This window comes from Trachurus japonicus, chromosome 7 (genome assembly GCF_045865225.1).
Source record: "Trachurus japonicus isolate A0001 chromosome 7, Traja_1.0".
NCBI classification, from domain to species: Eukaryota; Metazoa; Chordata; class Actinopteri; order Carangiformes; family Carangidae; genus Trachurus; species Trachurus japonicus.
In genome coordinates, this window is record NC_140913.1 from 35,878,323 (window position 1) to 35,899,673 (window position 21,351).

The 21,351-nt window shown below is 41.7% G+C and overlaps 1 protein-coding gene across 2 annotated transcripts in view; it reads left to right on the forward strand.

The window, feature by feature from the left end:
* The window catches only part of tcea2 (transcription elongation factor A (SII), 2), a 28,963-nt gene extending 10,908 nt beyond the window's left edge, over window positions 1–18,055 (forward strand). The window contains exons 3-9 of one of the 2 annotated variants that reach the window (XM_085783194.1): window positions 3,415–3,614; window positions 4,134–4,255; window positions 4,754–4,809; window positions 4,898–5,053; window positions 7,695–7,841; window positions 11,468–11,539; window positions 17,880–18,055. In XM_085783194.1, the coding sequence (XP_085639320.1) occupies window positions 3,415–3,614; window positions 4,134–4,255; window positions 4,754–4,809; window positions 4,898–5,053; window positions 7,695–7,841; window positions 11,468–11,539; window positions 17,880–17,888 (762 nt within the window). In that variant the 3' untranslated portion in view covers window positions 17,889–18,055. The remainder of the gene's footprint in view (window positions 1–3,414; window positions 3,615–4,133; window positions 4,256–4,753; window positions 4,810–4,897; window positions 5,054–7,694; window positions 7,842–11,467; window positions 11,540–17,879) is intronic. The other variant, XM_085783195.1, reaches the window with a different exon arrangement.
* The last annotated feature ends 3,296 nt before the right edge of the window (window positions 18,056–21,351 follow it).

Here is a 21,351-nt window from a genome sequence, read left to right on the forward strand (position 1 = left end):
GACCATCACTAACAACTAAAGCCTCGACCGGTAACAAGTATGAGGGGCGTTCGTTGTGCTGAGCTAGCTCGATGCTAACTTCGACTAGCGGTAGCGTTAGCATCCGCCGCTAGCTTCGGTTAGCATCCGCCGCTAACAGCCGCTTCTCAGCTCACAACAAGCCTCTCGTACTCGGTACAATAAAACGAGAGGCTCTCGTTAATGGTGACGGTGTCTATCGGTCCACGGCTCCAGTGCTTCACCCGGACTGTGTGTGTGTTGTTTTTTTTTTTTGGAGTGGACTGCTGCTGCTGCTGCTGCTATCATGGACAGGAGGCTAACGCCCCCAGGGGAAGGGGCCCAGTTTGAATGTTTAGGTTAAAAAATGAAACGAACAAAACTATACATTCAAAAGTTAAATGAAAGAAAAGGTGGACTGATCGGTTCATTGTAAAACACTTATTGATGTGAATGTGGTGAATTCTGTATACGTAGCGAGGTAGCTCTTTCGTTCAGCAGCACAGACCTGAAGCTTCACTTTTCATTAAGACCAACCAATGTGGCTGCCAAATTAACAAGCCGGCAGTAAACCTCTAAAACTCCGCGGGTAAATGTAACAGCTTTCCTCCAGGATGAGGAGCCGCTCCCGGTCGCCGGTGGCTTTTCCGAAAACCTTAGAGTAAATGTTCAACCTGACCAGTGACCACATACAGTACACACGGTGCTAAAGCCGTGTTGTTGTTGCCACCAGGTAGGTTGTCTGTCGTAAATCTACTTGTGCGCATGCGCTGGTGCAACAACATGATTGGCCTAGTTCAGCTCTGGCAAAGCAGGTGATTGGCTGCTGGTGAAAAGGGGCGGGACATGCGCCATCTTTGGCGTCGCAGCTTTCCCCATTCAAAACGGGCAGAGTGGTCTGTCTCCTCATATTAGAACGTCTCTGGTTACAGGGACAGTGGAGGCTCTCTGCCTTCACACCGCTGCTGCTCAGAGCCTCAGAGCCTCAGAGCCTCCGCAGTCACTGCTCTCCTCAAGTTGGAAAAAAAAAAAAAAAAGAGCTCCGTGGCACCGAAAGTCAGCGACAGTAAACGTGTTTATGACAGATAAGACTACACAAATACACCCATCCTAACAAGTATATGATAATCCATTGATCCACAGATTGATTATTAAAAAGGCTTCGTTGAAAACAAACGCATAGGACCGGGAGGAGGCAGGAAAACAGCGGAGAACTGAGCCACATGTCGGCTACAGGCAGGTACGAATGGAAACAGAACGTTGACAGAAAGTCACTGTCGAGCCCGTCAAAAAAATTAAAAATAATAATTCAGACTAAAAAAATTTTTTTTATGGAAAAGCAATACTTTCATTCTGTACCCCTCTAAAGGCCCCATGGATGTATTATTTTTGAAAAAATATAGCTTTTAATAAATATTCTACATATTCAACCTTTAACGACACACTGCTGATCTAAACAGCTACTTTCTCCCCTAAACATGTTTAAAATGTTGATAAAGTGATATATTTACACAGTTTAGAGCTAAAATGAAATCAGCTTCTGACTGCTCGGGTAGGAGGCAGGCTAACACTACCCATACACTTCCAGTGATTGAGCTAAGCTAATTAGCGACTTTAGGTAGGAGGCAGGCTAACACTACCCATACACTTCCAGTGTTTGAGCTAAGCTAATTAGCGACTTTAGGTGGAGGCAGGCTAACACTACCTATACACTTCCAGTGTTTGAGCTAAGCTAATTAGCGACTTTAGGTAGGAGGCAGGCTAACACTACCCATACACTTCTAGTGTTTGAGCTAAGCTAATTAGCGACTTTAGGTAGGAGGCAGGCTAACACTACCCAGGGGTAGACAATAAGGGAAATTTGCCACTGGCCCTCTGGGCCAGTGGCTTTTGAAGATCACTGGCCCCACCATTCTAACCACTGGCCCAGGACAATAGGTATCGATCCCCATATTAACGAAAAACAACATATCCCAGCCAATTCCTGCGGTCTCGCCATCGAGGCTGGAACTTTCTGATACCATTACTAGTCAATTTCCAACATTCTTGATACTTATTCAATACCACGATCTTGTAGTTTCTTGAGATTTTGGGGGATTATTTTGTTATATGTATTTTAGTGATTATGTATGAGTTGGTATATTTGTGTTTAATTTTTGTATGTTGTTATTTATTTGAGTCTGAGGATTTATATCCTGTATCAGATATTTTTCATTCAATTTCATTAAAGAAGGTCAAAAAAAGTGCTTTTAAATTCATCAGGCTACTTTATTTAATAAATAAATAACTGTTTCACATATTTAGCCTCCACTGTGGTTTAACAATGAAGTAAAAACGTTAAAATGGTAAATATGCCTCAACACAAACATGAAGTTATGTAGTCATTACTTTTATCCTCCAAGTAGTTCAGTGATATAACTGTTGTTCTCATTCATTCACGTTTAGGCTGTTTCCACAGATTGGTGCAAAACTGACTCATTGTTTCATTTTCAGCTCAGTTTTGCGTTTACACACGTTTTTTTGTTGTTGTTATTATGGTCTAAATGTCACGTGACGTGCCACCGCTGTGGCGCACACCGAACAGCTGGCGCCCCAGCGCGAGCTCTGGCCCGTGTGTAACGTGCGCGTCGGTCCCGACAGGACTCGACCCGACGCGCTGAGGAGGAGGGAAGTTTCATGGTTAAGAAAAAGGGTTTTTATCGGTTCTTGTGACGACCTTCTATCAGCAGCAGTGAGTGAGCTGCAGCTGCAGCTGCTTGCAGGTGGTGCTGTCGTGCCAGGGCACAGCGCTGGCTGCGCACAGAAAGTAGATGTCTCTGTCGTTGTCGATCGGGTCGGGATCTCTTAGCACTAATTACCGAGACGATTTGACAGTTATCATTTCAAACCACAGGGATTTAATGTGAAATTAGATTGATTTATTTACTTGTTATATTTTTTTCAAGGCATTATTTGGGGCCAGTGTTTGGAGCGTTCTGGTGGCCCTGACGGTTTGAAAAGTACGTCCGGGCCACCGGGCCATTTATATTGTCGACCCCTGCTACCCATACACTTCCAGTGTTTGAGCTAAGCTAATTAGTGACTTTAGGTGGAGGCAGGCTAACACTACCTATACACTTCCAGCGTTTGAGCTAAGCTAATTACGGCGATACGGCTCTATCTCCATGGTTACTGCACGCACAGTGGAAAGGATGGTGTCTATCTGCTGGTCATGGACTCGGGAGTGAGGGAAGACACGAAAAAAAAATGTTGGCGTATCTTTTTAAGTTTTAACATTAACATTTCAACATTTTTTTTTACATTTTATCATATTAACATTTTAACAGAACCAAGTGTCCCAGATGATATTGGAAAACTCGCCCGTCTCTAATCTCCCTCCTCTTCTTTGTATGTGTGTGTGTGTGTGTGTGTGTGTAGTCCACCAGAGTGGGCATGTCGGTGAACGCGGTGAGGAAACAGAGCTCCGATGAGGAGGTTCAGACTTTGGCCAAAGCTCTCATCAAGTCGTGGAAGAAGCTGCTCGACGGCTCGGAGGGGAAGGTGGAGGACAGGAAGAAGGACAGTTCTCCTGTGAGGTCATCGTCCACCTCCAAGGACCTTGGCAGCTCGGAGAAGAGGTGATGTCATCCTGTCGCTCCGTGCACTGCAAAAACTCAACATCTTTCCAAGAATATTTGTCTTATTTCTTGTCAAAATGTCTCATTTCTAGTCAAAACTAATCTCTTTCCACTTAAAATAAGACTCATCACCTAAAAATGAACTTGTTTTTAGATCATTTTCACTTGTTTCAAACTAATTTTCACTTGAAATAAGTAGAAAAATCTGCCAGTGAAAGTAAGTTTTTTGTGTTTGTAATAAGAAAGAAAAACTTGCTCCACTATCAGATTTTTCTACTTATTTCAAGTGAAAATCTGCTTGAAAGAAGTAAAAAGTGTCTAAAAACAAGCTGCTTTTAATGTGATGAGTCTTATTTTAAGTAGAATGAGATTTGTTTTGACTAGAAATAAGACAAATAGACATTTTATTTATTTACCTTTTCTGTATTTCTATTAGTATTTTCATTATTATTTTCATTACTGCCATATGTTTAAAGTGTTCTATGTTGTTGTATGAATATATGAATGTGTGTGTCTCAGCAGTAAGAAGTGTGAGGAGGCTCCGCCCCCCCGCGTCGCCTCCTTCCCCCCCGCCCCCGTCACCACCGACAGCGTCCGCAACAAGTGTCGAGAGCTGCTGGTGGCGGCGCTGCAGACGGACGGTGAGGACACGGCTCTCCATTAAAGGGATATTCCGGCGTAAATTTAACCCCTGGTCCAACAAGAGATGAAGTCTGCTAACCGCTAGCTTCTCCAGTTGTAGCAACTTTAGCAATGACCGCACCATAACAAACAGCGCAGTATATGGATGTAGATGTTTTTTTCATAGCGCTGAGTTTTTAAAATGCTGCTTATTTAGGAGGTTTTCAGGGCCGATCTGAGTCTCTACCCTGAAGAAGGAACTCGTTCAGCCCAGTGAAAGTTCCTGGACCTGGGGTCTCATTTATAAAACTGTGCGTAAGATCGTTACTGAAAGTGTACATACGCCCAAAAGCCAAGTTTTGCGTGCGCAAATTTTTTTTTCAGATACCGATATAGGCCGATTCTGGGGAACTGTTCTACTCCAGAACTAAAACGTAGTTGCTGGTTCCTCTGGTGGAAACACAGCTGTAATGTTCCTTTAAACTGTAAATGAGTTATTGTGTGTGTGTGTGTTGCAGGAGACCACAGGACCATCGGAGTGGACTGTGACCACCTGGCAGCTCAGATTGAAGATCATATCCTTCAACACTCAGCTCAGTGTGTGTGTGTGTGTGTGTGTGTGTGTGTGTGTTGCCTCCTTGACGGTGTGTGTGTGCTGCTCACAGATCTTCCAGGAGTTTAAATCCACAGACGTGAAGTATAAAAGTCGCCTGCGAAGCCGCATCTCCAACCTGAAGGACCAGAAGAACCCAGACCTGCGGCGGAACGTCCTGTGTGGAAACATCGCACCTGAACGCATCGCCAGCATGACGGCCGAGGTAGCACACACACACACACACACACACACACACACACACACACACACACACACACACACACACACACACACACCTAGAGCAGCAGCCTCAGTTCATTCATTCATTCAGAAATTTTATTTTTAAATAATAAAACAATATATATATTTTTTTGAGGTTGACATTTGTATGGAATTGCAATTCCAGCGTTATGGATGTTACATTCAGAGAGAAAATTGGAAACTAAGCTTAACTTTGACAAGGCATTGATCTGAATTAGGAAATGTAATATATATTTTTTAGTTACACTTACTGGGATAAAGATAAGCCTGAAATATGAAATGTTTTGACCCTTTGGATTTTGAGAGAAATGACAAAATACCCAGCGTTATGGATGTTACAGAAATGGACAAGCTTTTCGGACTCACTGAACACATGATGAAAACTCTGTGAATTGATCTTTCAAAGACTAACTTGTTTAATATCATTTTGTAGGGAAGGGTTTGAGGTACCCAAAAAGCACATTCAGGAAAACCTTGTGTTCCCTGTTAGGGAAAGAATCACAAAAAAGTGCCGTTATGGATGTTACATGTCTGAAATAGACAGTCAAAAATAGTGGTTTACCCACATTTGTTCAGCCTGTTAAAACAGGATGAACCCCTTGAGAGGAATCCTAAAATATATTACAACCAAAAAAAAGGGACAAAACACACAATCAACAATCTACAAACATACAACAAGAAAGACAACAGACATCAACACAAAACGTAAAAGAAATGAGTAAAAGAATGAGCACAACCTCTCGATGGCCGCAAACGGCCGCAGCAGTCGCCTGGTAGAACTAAGAGAAATGTATAATAATAACATGATTAGCAAATTGAAATTACACTTTGTTACAAATAATATTGATATAACATCATCTGAAACAAACATGTGCAATTTAACTCAAAATAAGAAGACAAGGAAGATTTAAACCTATGAAAAGAAGTCAATGAGCGTATGATTAAAGGAAGATTGTTCCAGTCTGATGGCGCTTTAAACATAAACGCTCTTTTACCAGTTGTTTTGTTCACTGTAGGAATAAGGAAGAAGTACTGAGATGAGTGCCGTAATTGATATTTTCTGGAATATGGAATCAAAAATAGTTGTAAATAATCTGAATAACTGCGATGTAAACTATAAATAAATAATAAAATAATAAACTGTAACCAGTGATTATGTCTTCTTTTAGATATACTACAGCAGCATAATCAAAGAATGGTAAAATAAGTTGTACGGCAAGTTTCCTTCGAACATTACTCTAAGTGTAAAACAGTTCTTGGATCGAAATAAAACACTGATACCAAAGTTGATTTTACGAAAAATATAGTCAATATGAGGTTTGAAAGTAAGTTCTGAGTCAAGTAATCCTAGATATTTGAATTGTTAACTCTGTGCAGATTCATACCATCATTACATGTTATTACACTGCAAAAACTCAAACTCTTTCCAAGAATATTTGTCTTATTTCTTGTCAAAATGTCTCATTTCTAGTCAAAACTAATCTCTTTCCTATTTAAATAAGACTCATCACCTAAAAATGAACTTGTTTTTAGATCATTTTCACTTGTTTCAAACTAATTTTCACTTGAAATAAGTAGAAAAATCTGCCAGTGAAAGCAAGTTTTTTGTGCTTGTAATAAGAAAGAAAAACTTTCTCCACTGTCAGATTTTTCTACTTATTTCAAGAGAAAATCTGCTTGAAAGAAGTAAAAAGTGTCTAAAAACAAGCTGCTTTTAATGTGATGAGTCTTATTTTAAAGCAGAAGTAAGTGATCCGGTGGTTTTGGCTAATGCTGCGTTCCAGGCAGGCTTTTGAACCCGTAAATTACAGCTTCAAGTCACGACTTACGACTTTGTAGCGTTCCAGGCAACCCACTCGTGTTTCTCCGACCTGTTTTACCTGTGAAAAAAAAAAAGGTACTTTATTAGTCACATATACAGCTAGTACAGTGAAATTCTTTCTCTGCATTTAACCCATCCCTGAGGAGCAGTGGGCAGCCGCGGTGCAGCGAAAGTCACTATAACGGCCACTCGTAACTTCTGACCCGTGAACTCGTACCAGATCGAACTGGTACCACTTCACAGGTCGGAAAAACACGAGTTACGAGTTTCCTTGAACGCACCATAACGTCTTGTCAGCCGATGGAGTTAGCAGCCCCCGCCCTCGTCATGGATCTATTGGTCCTCGTCCCTACGTCACCACATTCAGGCGCATCCCTTGGCTGCACACACAGAGAGGACTGCCCCTTTATGCCGTTCTCTCTCCTCATTGGATAAAGGTTGTAGGATACAAGGAAAGTTTTCTCCTGGGCTCAGAGCAGAGCAGAGTGACTGACAGACCCGTGTTTCAGACCAAACACTCTATAGAAGTGATTGCTGTCGGAAGATATAACTATTTAAGACTTAGATTAACACAAACATTCACCTGACTTCTGCTTTAAGTAGAATGAGATTTGTTTTGACTAGAAATAAGACAGATATTCTTGGTAAGACTTTGAGTTTTTGTAGTGTATTAAGTTATTAGATTTCATTTTTAGGTCATGTTTTGTGCGTGTGTGTGACTGTGTGTGTGTGTGTGTGTGTGTGTGTGTGTGTGTGTGTGTGTGTGTGTGTGTGTGTGTAGGAGATGGCGAGTGCGGAGCTGAAGCAGATGCGCGAGGCGTTGACCAAGGAGTCGATCAGAGAACACCAGCTGTCCAAGGTGGGAGGGACCGAGACCGACATGTTCATCTGCAACAAGTGTCACGGCAAGAGCTGCTCGTACACACAGGTCTGCACACACACACACACACACACACACACACACACACACACACACACACACACACAAATACGTACATAAATACATAAAAATTAGGGGTGTGACGAGATCTCGTCCGACGATCTGTCTCGCGAGATTTTATTTTTTATTTTTTTTATGTTAAAAAATGTGAAGCAGGGTTTCCAAAAGAGCTGCCCCGCGTCTGACTCAACAAAGACCCCTGACTAACCACAGTCTTCAGTGCGCTCATAGCAGCTGAACTACCACCAGCACCCTAATGGCACTGCTGAATAGCGCCCCGGCTTACAGCACACCAAAAACAACAAACTAAAACAACAAACTAAAACAACAAACAAAAAAAACAAACGAGCGTTAAGCACTTCTCCTCCTACCACGGGGGTTCACGTAGCTCATGGGATCTAAACCACACGCTTCAGACAAACGGTGGGCGACAACAGTGACCCCGTCTACTCACCATCCAGCTGAGGATTATAACCGGTAACCAGGTCACCACTAAACGGAGGAAAGCGGCCACACTAGGGTTGTATATCTCCACCACTGAGGCCGATTCGATACGCATCTCGATACGCTGCCACTAGGGCTGCAGCTATCGAATATTTTAGTAATCGAGTACTCTACTGAAAATTACATCGATTAATCGAGTAATCGGATAAAACGTATTTTTGCTTGGTTAAAGAGCAATTATGAATACACAAGAGAAAATAACATATTTCACTTAATAATGAATGACCAATTGGTTTCCTTTTGTAGAATCAACTGTTTTTATTTCTTAAATTCACAAGCAAGTATTTTCTGGTCTTGAAACATTACTAAAGAGGCGACTGCTGCTAGCATAAATAAGAATAAATAAAACACAAATAAAAAAAAATTAAATTAAATTACTTTCAAGATATCAAAAATAAATTAAATTAAATTACTTTCAAGATATCAAAAATGTTTTCTGTGGAGATGCTGCAACATGGAAGACGTGCTGTTGTGGTATGCAAGGGCCGTGTTACAACTAGAGTGCCTATAGAGAGACATTTTCTGTCTTTTTGTCGCCTTTTTCTCCCTCAGTCAAACACCTATACGTCCGCCCCCCCCCCCCCGCCCGCCCGTTAAGCCGGGTTTCTACCGAATCAACGGTCTCACCGCAACAGATGGTTCACGTCATGATAACTTAAGTATTTTGGCCATTCAAGCTTCCACAGTCCATAGTCCTTTTCTTTGTTTGATATTTCAAGAGACTTTGGTTAAGTAGCCTAACCATGGATAGCTCCTAGGCAGGATTGTTCTGCTGTGTTGTCGCCACTCGCCACCGTCACCCCCCCCCCCCCAGGTCGTCGCGGCCATCGCCTCGCCGCCGCCCCCCTCCTCCCCATCTCCGCCGTCATCCGCGGCGGACGGCCGCGCGGGGGGGGGGGCGTGCACGGTTACGTTCATAGGTTACGTTACGGCGCACGTTGTGCCACATTGAAAGTCCGTGCGGCCGCTTGAACTACAATTAAATTAACGATTCCTCGAGGCAGAAAAAAATCCTCGGACCATTTTTTGTAATCGAGGTACTCGAATTACTCGAGGAATCGTTTCAGCCCTAGCTGCCACCGATACGATACATTAACGATACACTGAAGCTCCCGTCGATACGATGCGATACGATTCACTCCTGTTCACGATGCGATTCAAATGCGATTTGATAACGATATGACTTAATTACAAAGAGATTCGGTTCGATATGATGTTTGATACAGTTGTGATATGAGAGTTTCTTCCCACATCAAGTTTATTACCTCAATACCATTCTGCTTTACTCTCTGTATCAATTTGAGGGATGTAGTCTATATTTGGTTAATTTTTACAGGGCAAACCAATAAATCATATTTGAAAGGTACAGTCTAGAGGAAATAAATGGTAGAAATGAAATCCAGCTTAATCATATGGGCTAGTCTGGTGTGGTGGCACCTCTGCAGTTTGGTCTTTTGCTATATTATAATAATAATAATAACTTTATTTATATAGCACCTTTAAAAACACAAGTTCACAGAGTGCTTCACAAAACAACTTAAAAGAGACAAGTCACAGATGTTTTGTTGTGCACGGGACATTTCTGGGTGAAGAGTCTGTGTTTTCTCTCCAGCCAGTGACAGAGCTCAGGTGTAGGTCCGTGCAGCAGAGTAGGAGAGCTAACGTACTAGCACTGCTAGCTGTCCGGATGCTAACCGCTACCGCTAACTAGCGGTTAGCATCCGCGGCTACCACCGCTTCCCAGCTCACTACAACCAGAACATCTACCACGGCCCTGCTACTAGTTACAGCCTCTGACGGCCGAGTATTGACCCGCCGCTTCACTCTGTTTACTTGTCTTGGCGGCTCTGACTACAGCTGCTGCTGCTGCTGCTGTTAATGCTGCTGTTGCTGCTGCTGCTGCTGCTGCTGCTGCTGCTGCTGCTACCTGTCAGGAGCAGGAGGCTGCGCACGGCTCCGCGGTGGTGCATTCAGGTTGCCTCGGAAAATGAAATGATCGATCTAACCATGGAATTTACCGATGTAGAAGGCTAGAAGAGATGCATCGCAAATTCAACCATAAATTATGTCCGATGTAGCCGCAGTCGCATCGCACACGTTTATATCGGACCACCGATATGAATCGGTGAATCTCCACATCCCTAGACCACAGTCCTCCCCTGCTGCAAGCCAAGCTAATCAAAGTTTAATAAGGCAAACCAAACAGGCCAAATCAATAACCAATACTACACCAAACCAAGATCAACCACTTATGAAGCACTCAAGCAAACTAACCAAACACTGTGAGTCTCCTACACAAGTACAACCGAACTATCCAGGCCTTAGTAAGGTACTGACAACCTTACCAAGATCCCGGACGAGCCCCCATTTGTTACGACCACCTGGCTCATGGTAGATCACAACAAGTAGGGAGACCACACAGGTAAACCATTTAATGTATTTATTAAAAATAAGGCCCTAAGGTACAAAGTAACTAAAGATAATAATGTGCAAAGTAACAGGAAACAACTAAGGAAAAATGGTTGGCCGTTGTTGTCACAGGCAGGGAGGGAGAGAGAATGGCGGCCCTGGAATCCTCTCCTTAGATACCCTCCCAGGCCATCAGACCCAGGCCATCAGACCCAGGCCATCAGACCCAGGCCATCAGACCCAGGCCATCAGACCCAGGCCATCAGACCCAGGCCATCAGACCCAGGCCATCAGACCCAGGCCATCAGACCCAGGCCATCAGACCCAGGCCATCAGACCCAGGCCATCAGACCCAGGCCATCAGACCCAGGCCATCAGACCCAGGCCATCAGACCCAACCCTGTTAAAGCTCATGCCTACATCATGCATGTAAATAGTTACAATAAAACATTTCAAAATGCAAGTGCAACTCGGTTAAATAAAAGTCTGTTGGTTCAGTCATATTTTGTCATTGTAGTTTTCTTAAAATCTCGTCTCGCCTCTATCTCCTGAACCCAGTCTCGTGTCTCGTCTCGTCTCGTGAGCTGAGTGTATCGTCACACCCCTGATAAAAATACATTAAGAAATACATAAAAATGCATAAAAATACTCTGTCTTCCCCTGGTGTGTGTGTCTGTGTGTGTCTGTGTGTGTGTGTTCAGGTTCAGACTCGCAGCGCTGACGAGCCCATGACGACCTTCGTGTTGTGTAACAGCTGCGGCAACAGATGGAAGGTACACACCCACTACAACACACACACACACACACACACACACACACAGACACACACACACTACAACACACACAGACACACACAGACACACACAGACACATGGTTTTGGGAGAGGAGGTGTATCTCTGGGTAAACTCTGGATGTTCCCAGTTTCAGAATGAAAGTCCAGTTTTTGGACTTGTAATGAATTTTAACAACCTTCACCTCCACCTATGGGTTTTTTAATGTATTTTAAGGTAAAATTTAAATAGCAGATATCACCATGAAACTTCCCAAGTTCATCACTTACATTAAGATAAATATTTTTTGTATTACAAGTTTTGTCAAATTTTATGTTTGAATATGTAAATGAGGCAATATCAAATTAAATATGCGCTAATTTGCATATATGTGACCCGATCCATCAAAATGAGTCACAGTGACCCAAATTTCAAAGTTGAGATTTTGGTATCAATGGAAAGATTAGAAAATAAGCTTTAAAATGATATCCTAGTCAAAGTCATACATTTGATGGTTTTCTAGATGTGGCCATTTGAATTACGATCTCCTACTCTCTTATTCTGTTCTAAAACCTGAGAAAATAGCAGTTAAAGTTTTTGCCAGTGACTCTGCATCTGTTCCTGTACCACGTGATTACACGCACCCTATACGGCCCCTTGTTGTCATAGAGACGCCATTCAATGACCCTCGGAAAGCAGAGAATCTCACAATTCAGATGCTTTTTACAGCTCGTCTCTATCATAAACGGTTCAGAAGTTGTCATGTTTTGTTGACATTTTGTAAAACATGTGCAAGCGTGTACGTTCGGTTTAGCATCGATGCTACGTTCAGGTTAGCATCGATGCTACGTTCAGGTTAGCATCGATGCTACGCTCTGTTAGCATCGATGCTACGCTCTGTTAGCGTCGATGCTACTCGGTTTAGCATCTGTTTCTGTACCCGTCCCTGCTCGCCATAGAGGCGACATTCAATGACCGTCGGAAACCGGAGAATCCCGCGATTCAGATGCAGTTTACAGCTCGTCTCTATCATGAACGGTTCAGGAGATATTTCATGTTTTGCACCGAAGCAACTCTCATTTTCAGAGGGTTTAAGTTGCAGGTCGACTTTAATCATCATTTACCTACCTGCCTTTTATCAATTATCTGGACTGTGAAACTTTGGGAGATTGTTTTTGAATGTCATTGCTTTGAAATTAGGGTTAAAAAATTTTTTTTGATTTTCTATGGGTTTTCCATGTTATCAGCTGATTATCTAAAAATAGAACGTTGCGACTTCCGACTCATTTTGATGGAACGGGTCACATATTTCCATTACAGAAATCTGAAAAATGGATAAAACCACTTTCAAAATTCTTGTTTTATTTTGTTGACATATTAGAGTCTTTAGTTTTTCCAGAGGAGGATTGTGGATATCTCTTTTTATCACTCTGTAGATGAGAAAATACTGTCACCAGCCCTAAAACATCTAATGTCTCCATGTTTGTAGTAATAAAATGTTGTATAAATGAGGCTGTGAATGATATATCAACAATCCCCTCTGTAAAAACCTTCAGAATATAGAAAGGGATCAAAAATAATAAGCTGAAACAGCTTTTTGCAGCTGAAACAGCTGGCCAGGAAGGGGTTAAACATGTAGAAACCATGTCTGTAGGTATTGTCATTAGGGCTGACCTCCAAAAGTCGACGATTCGACGATTCGATTCGGAGGGGTCTGATTCGACTATGAACCTCGTAGTCGAATCTAACCCCTACCATTCTGACTATATGGGGGTGCCCACGGCTGCTGAGCATAAATTGTTACATAGAATGTCTTTTTTCGTTATAAAAAGACTATTTTGATACAAAATCTGCCTACTTTCTGTTAATAAAGAGTTCAAAATTATGTGTGCGTTTAAACGGTAGTCTTACGTATTAATAAATCACCCACTGCAGTTGCACAATTAAATGAGCGGAGGTTTTTTTTTTTTTTTTTCAAATGAGCGGAGGTGAGCAGGAGGACCGTCAAAGTCACTGCAGAACACTCACGGAGTGGCAAAAAGACGAGGGGCAGAGCCGCCAAAGTTTAAAATCAAGGAAGTCTGACAGTCTAACTTTGTCAACATTTATCATGCATGACCTGACAGAACAGCAAAACATTGTGAGGATACATCTGACTTTGACCGAGTTACATTCAAGAACCTGCTTTCAATCACGGAAAATAAATTAACTCCAGCGGTGATTTTTTTTTTTTTTTTTCGATGGATCAGCTGTGTTTACCGTTTCAAGTGTCAATAGTTCTGATGGTTAGACAGATGAATTATTCCCTAACACATCCTAAAGTTTGACATGTCAGAGTTTTTCAGAAGAGGAACTTGTTTTTTTTTTTCCGACTTCCGAGTTGTAATGAACGCACCATCAGTGTCGGGAGTCACAGCTGTGATCTCGTCCCTCTGCAGCCTGTCTGTCTCTCTGCCGGTGCCGCGGTCACACTGTGTGTGTTACAGGATTGATTAACGTAATGTACGGATTGTCGAGTCCTTCTGACCTCCGTTTGTTTTGATACTACATGTTTTACCCGGTTTCTCTGTGTCCACGACCACCGCTATCCTTCACCACGTTGAGGGATGAGGGATGACTCACAGTCCGAGCAAAAGGAGCGTTGTCCAGGGCAACGTAACATAAACGCATACCCTGGCTCACAATGGCTACTAAAAATCATCCAAAGTGTGGAAAATAAATAAAGGTATTTGTTTTACACCTACCATATTTTTGGGGTGTTTTAGCTCTTTTGTTTGAAACGGAAAAAGTCGCAAATTTGCTGCTATCTAAAAAAAAAAAAAAAAAAAAAAAAAGGTTCGACGATCAGTCGACTATGGCAAAATCTGACGAATCAGATTCGACTATGAAAATCCTTAGTCGAAAACAGCCCTAATTGTCATGTTGAGTCCAGACCTCAGCCTCGTTATGTATCACACATATTATGGGATTAACTGGTGTTAGATGTCCAGTCGTCATGGAAGTGGGACAATAGAGGGAATCTGAGGTTAAAGGAGGGAAATGAGTGATGTCATAACGAGCTGTGGCCACAAGATGGCGTCAGAGTCTCGATCAGGTTCAGCCCTGCTCTCTCTCTCTCTCTCTCTGTCTCTCTGTCTCCATTTCAATCTCAATATCTTTATTGACAAGACAAGGCAGTGTTTATATTGACAAAGAATAAAATAATATTAATAAAAATAAACAGTTGAATCTTTCTATTCTTTCCTTTAAACTCGTTCTTTAGCTCCTTCTCTTCTGTCAATCTGTCACTTCTACTCCCTCTCCCTCTCCTCCGCTCCTCTTTACATCTTACACCTCATTCGATGCCTTCCCTCCTTCATCTCTTCCATCCTTCCCTCCATGTTTCCTCCTTCCCTCCCTCCTTCCTTCATCTCCTCCCTCCTTCCCTCCATGTTTCCTCCTTCCCTCCATGTTTCCTCCTTCCTTCATCTCCTCCCTCCTTCCCTCCATGTTTCCTCCTTCCTTCATCTCCTCCCTCCTTCCTTCATCTCCTCCCTCCTTCCCTCTCTTCCTCCCTCTCTCCCTCCTTCATCTCCTCCCTCCCTCCCTCTCCTCCTGCTTCCTCGCTCCCTTATTTAGAGAATCAGTTTGTGTTTTAAAAACCTCATGAAGTTTCTGTTTCTGACATTTTAAAGACATTCAACACTTTAAAACACTTTTTTTTTAAAGAGCACAGTGGCTCAATCAGCTGTTAATTAAAAACATATATTATATACATACTGTATATTAAAACATAGTATATTTAATCAAATCTCTTGAAACCACCAGATGAACTCAGTGTCAGTGGTTCTCTGCTCTCTGGTCGAACCAGATCGTTGTTCGAGTCCTGAGAAGCTGAATTCATCATGATGTTTAATGATGTTTAACATCACAAGTTATTGATCAGTGCAACTTTAATCTGGTAAATGTTCAGGCTCAGGTGATTATCATTATAATAACATTATTCTCATTTATTTATGTATTTATGTAATGTATTGTAGACACACAACAGGTTTTCTCTTGGTTTATTATTGATCATGTTGAATGAATCATCACACAGATGCTTTAGATCAGATGTGAGACGGTTCGACCCTGTGTGTGTGTGTGTGTGTGTGTGTGTGTGTGTGTGTGTGTGTGTGTGTGTGTGTGTGTGTGTGTGTGTGTGTGTGTGTGTGTGTGTGTGTGTGTGTTAATTGATGGCACCGCACCAACGACTGTGAGGAACAGGACGTAAACAACACAGGAAGATTCAATAATCAATAATAATAATGATGATCATCTGAGGACGGAGGAGACAACAGGATTATTTAAAGGCATACGCCAACATTTTTTTTTCATGTCTTGCTTCACTCCTGAGTCCATGACCAGCAGATAGACACCATCCTTTCCACTGTGCATGTAGTAACCATGGAGATAGAGCCGTATCGCCGTAATTAGCTTAGCTCAAACACTGGAAGTGTATGGGTAGTGTTAAGCGGCGTTCACACCGGACGCGATAGACGCGAATATAATCGCGCCAGACGCTTCATTCACGCTGCTTGGTCATTTTGGATCATTCACGTCATTCGCGCTTCTCGTGCTAGACGCTCCGCCCGTTCATTTGAAAACCGGTCTCAACCTGCTCTCTTTCCACGTCGATCGTGGCTGATATCACCACCGTTGCTGCACTGTAGCTGTACAAGTCTCAGAAACACCGGAAAACCACCGCCATCGTGTCTGGGTTCACTGTGTGTGTGTGTGTGTGTGTGTGTGTGTGTGTGTGTGTGTGTGTGTTTGTGTGTGTGTGTGTGTGTGTGTGTGTGTGTGTGTGTGTGTGTGTGTGTGTGTGTGTGTGTGTGTGTGTGTGTGTGTGTGTGTGTGTGTGTGTGTGTGTGTGTGTGTGTGTGTGTCCACTCTGTGTAGAAGACGGCAGCGGTGCCACACACAGCTCAAATACAATCAGCTTCTCCTTCATGTTGTTCTGAGTGTAAACAACCGTACAGAGAAGTGACGTCGTCGGCTTGAACTCGTCGCTGATTGGATGTCACGGCGCGATGCCGCCTGAAAAGTTCAATATTTTCAACTTTATTCGCATCGCTCCAGACGCTCCATTTGCGCCGCCTCCGCCTGAATCACGTGTCATCGCGCCATTTACATTGATTTTCAATGTAGAGTTGCCGCTCCATTCGCGTCTATCGCGTCCGGTGTGAACGCCCCTTTAGCCTGCCTCCACCTAAAGTCGCTAATTAAGCCCTCGTTATACTTGCTGTAAACTACGCGTACGCGAGCTGCCGCGCGTATCCTGCGTCGCGTCACCTCGCGTCGATATGTGCGTTCGGTCGCAGCCGACGCATCAAATGGACGCAGGATACGCGTGGCAGCCATGATGCGCTCGCGTACGCGTAGTTTACAGCAAGTATAACGAGGGCTTAATTAGTGACTTTAGGTGGAGGCAGGCTAACACTACCTATACACTTCCAGTGTTTGAGCTAAGCTAATTAACGACTTTAGGTGGAGGCAGGCTAACACTACCTATACACCTCCAGCGTTTGAGCTAAGCTAATTAACGACTTTAGGTGGAGGCAGGCTAACACTACCTATACACTTCCAGTGTTTGAGCTAAGCTAATTAACGACTTTAGGTGGAGGCAGGCTAACACTACCTATACACTTCCAGTGTTTGAGCTAAGCTAATTAGCGACTTTAGGTGGAGGCAGGCTAACACTACCTATACACTTCCAGTGTTTGAGCTAAGCTAATTAGCGACTTTAGGTGGAGGCAGGCTAACACTACCTATACACTTCCAGTGTTTGAGCTAAGCTAATTAGCGACTTTAGGTGGAGGCAGGCTAACACTACCTATACACTTCCAGCGTTTGAGCTAAGCTAATTAGCGACTTTAGGTGGAGGCAGGCTAACACTACCTATATACTTCCAGTGTTTGAGCTAAGCTAATTAGCGACTTTAGGTGGAGGCAGGCTAACACTACCTATACACTTCCAGTGTTTGAGCTAAGCTAATTAGCGACTTTAGGTGGAGGCAGGCTAACACTACCTATATACTTCCAGTGTTTGAGCTAAGCTAATTAGCGACTTTAGGTGGAGGCAGGCTAACACTACCTATACACTTCCAGTGTTTGAGCTAAGCTAATTACGGCGATACGGCTCTATCTCCATGGTTACTGCACGCACAGTGGAAAGGATGGTGTCTATCTGCTGGTCATGGACTCGGGAGTGAGGCAAGACACGAAAAAAATGTTGGCGTATCCCTTTAACTATGTAACTGTTGAGTGGATGTTGATGCTTCTTCTCCTGAGATTAACCACCACCTCTCTCTCTCTGTCTCAGTTCTGTTGAAGAGGAGCCGAGTCGTTGTTCTTCCACCATGAAGTAAAACTTCAGTGAATTGAATTGAATGAGTTTTTGTTTGATTTATTTTTTTATTTTTGTATAATTTCTTTTTTTATATATATAAATATCTATAAAAACTAAAAGCTGTAATATATTTGGAGAGAAAATGCCACTTCATGTCGTCTCTGGGTTTTTCCTTTGTTTTGTACGGAGAAGTCGAGTTGATTTCTTCCTCTAAAGAAGCTTGAAGTCAAACTGCTGCTGAGACGACTGTGTGTCTCGTTTTGACATGTTTGCTGCCACATATTTTGCCCTTTACATTTCTATTAAAGTTGCTGTTGGATGAAAAACTCAATGACAAATCAGTCCTTTGTGTTTCCTTTTGGATTGTGCAGACTCATCTCGCTGCATCGGTGTTGTAGACACTACAGGTGAATAGGGTTAAAACATTTTAAATAACAGATTTCACCATGAAACTTCTCAAGTTCATCACTCACATTAAGACAAATATTTTTTGTATTACAAGTTTTGTCAGATTTTATGTTTAAATATGTAAATGAGGCGATATCTGATGAAATATGCGCTAATTTGCAAATTTTGCACACATTTACAGAAAAGAAATCTGAACAATGGATGAGGCTACTTTGTTTTATTTTGTTGACACATTACACTGCAAAAACTCTAAATCTTACCCAGAATATTTGTCTCATTTCAAGTCAAAAATGTAATTTCTAGTCAAAACAAATCTCATTCTACTTAAGATAAGACTCATCACATTAAAGAGCAGCTTGTTTTTAGACACTTTTTACTTCTTTCAAGCAGATTTTCACTTGAAATAAGTAGAAAAATCTGACAGTGGAGCAAGTTTTTCTTTCTTATCACAAACACAAAAAACCTGCTTTCACTGGCAGATTTTTCTACTTATTTCAAGTGAAAATTTGTTTGAAACAATTGAAAATTATCTCAAAACAAGTTAATTTTTAGGTGATGAGTCTTATTTTAAGTGGAAAGAGATTAGTTTTGACTAGAAATGAGACATTTTGACAAGAAATAAGACAAATATTCTTGGAAGGATTTTGAGTTTTTAGTTTTTCCAGAGGAGGATTGTGGATATCTCTTTTTATCACTCTGTAAATGAGAAAATACTGTCACCAGCCCTAAAACATCTAATGTATCCATGTTTTTAGTAATAAAATGTTGTATAAATGAGGCTGTGAATGATATATCAACAATCCCCTCTGTAAAAACCTTCAGAATATAGAAAGGGGTCAAAGTGGAAGGTTTGGTGTCTGGAAGTGCTGCTTTTTAGATCATTTTCACTTGTTTCAAACTAATTTTCACTTGAAATAAGTAGAAAAATCTGCCAGTGAAAGCAAGTTTTTTGTGCTGGTAATAAGGAAGAAAAACTTGCCCCGCTATCAGATTTTTCTACTTATTTCAAGTGAAAATCTGCTTGAAAGAAGTAAAAAGTGTCTAAAAACAAGCTGCTTTTTAATGTGATGAGTCTTATTTTAACACTAGAACCGCCGTGAGGTCATTTTGACCTCTCTCGCTTCTTAAAATGCACGTAACTCTGTTTGCGTAAAAACCCTATGTCTCCCAGTCGGTGACTTTTCCTAAAAGTGTGTTCTACATCATCTTATGCGTTTTCACGATTCTAGTATAAAAGAGAACGAAAAAAAGAGTGATTTTACCTTGAACAGCCAAGAGGTCATTTTGACCTCCATTCATTCTAATGCAAAAATGCAAAATGTACTGCATTTATATAGCCATATATATTATAAAGCCAGCCAGGCACACAGTTCAAAACACTTTATGGTAATGCTTCACATTCATATACATACACATACTTTACCAAAAATAACAATAGTCGTTGCTAGGCAACCAATATAGACGACTCTTTATTTTTCTATTTTTCGAACAGTGTGTGTATATAAAAAATGATATAACTGATTTTCCAATCATTGCAATCTGGGCTAAAGAATGTCCATTTAGTCACTCAGTTTGTCAGTTAGTTAGTTAGATAGTTAGTCATTTAGTTAGTTAGTCATTTTGACCTCATCCCACAACACAACACGAGTTCAGATATTAGAAAGTTGTCAAACAGTTAAAACAGGTGTCAAACAGATAACAAATGAACATTACTCATAAACATTGAACATAACAATGACAGTCCCTTGCTCTCATGAGAAATGGACATGAATTCAGAAATTTGTAACAATTTTGAAAATTTTTATATACACACACTGTTCGAAAAATAGAAAAATAAAGAGTCGTCTATATTGGTTGCCTAGCAACGACTATTGTTATTTTTTGTAAAGTATGTGTATGTATATGAATGTGAAGCATTACTATAAAGTGTTTTGAGTTGTGTGTCTGGCTGCTTATATAATATATATGGCTATATAAATGCAGTCCATTTACCATTTATGCATTAGAATGAATGGAGGTCAAAATGACCTCTTGGCGGTTCTAGGAGTACATGGAATGTTGGCGGTTCTAGTGTTAAGTAGAATGAGATTTGTTTTGACTAGAAATACTAAGACAAATATTCTTGGTAAGATAGTTGAGTTTTTGCAGTGTGCAGACGAAAGAGACAAAATGAAGTAAAATAAAAACCTTAAAGTGGATTTTCTACCATTTCTTTTGACTTTTCTGAGAGAATAGCCTACATGTTAAGGAAGAAAAATAGAACAAAATCTCACAGTTGATCAGTGCATGAAACAACCGTGTTATTGCCTGTAGTGTCTCAGACTTCTGTCCTGACGGTTTCTTCCAACTGAGGCTGAAAGTGAAGAAATGAAAATGTGGTTTGAGCATGAATCATCAGAAGGTGTAAACTTGAGCGCTGTGGTGAGGAAGAATCACATGAAACAAAACAAAACAAAACAAAACAAAACCAAACGACGCTGCAGCAGCCAGAGAGACGACGAGCTGATGACAGGTGAGAAAGAAGAAGAGCAGAGAAACTCCTGTTGTGTTTGTTGTGGAAACACGGCTGAGCTCCGTCCATGAGCATCATGGAGACAGAGAAACTGTTTCTCTTCAGGATGGAAAACAGACATGAAGACAGAGGCAGGAAGACGCTGCAGAGAAACATGGAGGCTACTGACCAAGTTTGGACACAACAACTAATAACAACCGATCAAACAGACCATCAACCGTGGGGTCACCCCTATGTTCCCTCAGGTTTATGTTGCCTCATTTCTAAGATTTTTCTTCTCAAAATGAAACTCTAAGTCAAATCATTTTTAATTCAAAGGGATGATTCAGAGTAATTTCAACCTAGGGTCCTTTGCACCATGACCTTGAGCCAAACACCCCCCCCCCCCCCCGAAGCTTGTTTTCCCTTGCTCCAACAGTGGTCGAGTTACCGCTATTAACCGAATGGTGCTAATGTTACCAAGCAGCTAGCAGCTAAATTACCCCACTTCCTGGTGTACTTACTGTACACACTTTCTAATGCTTC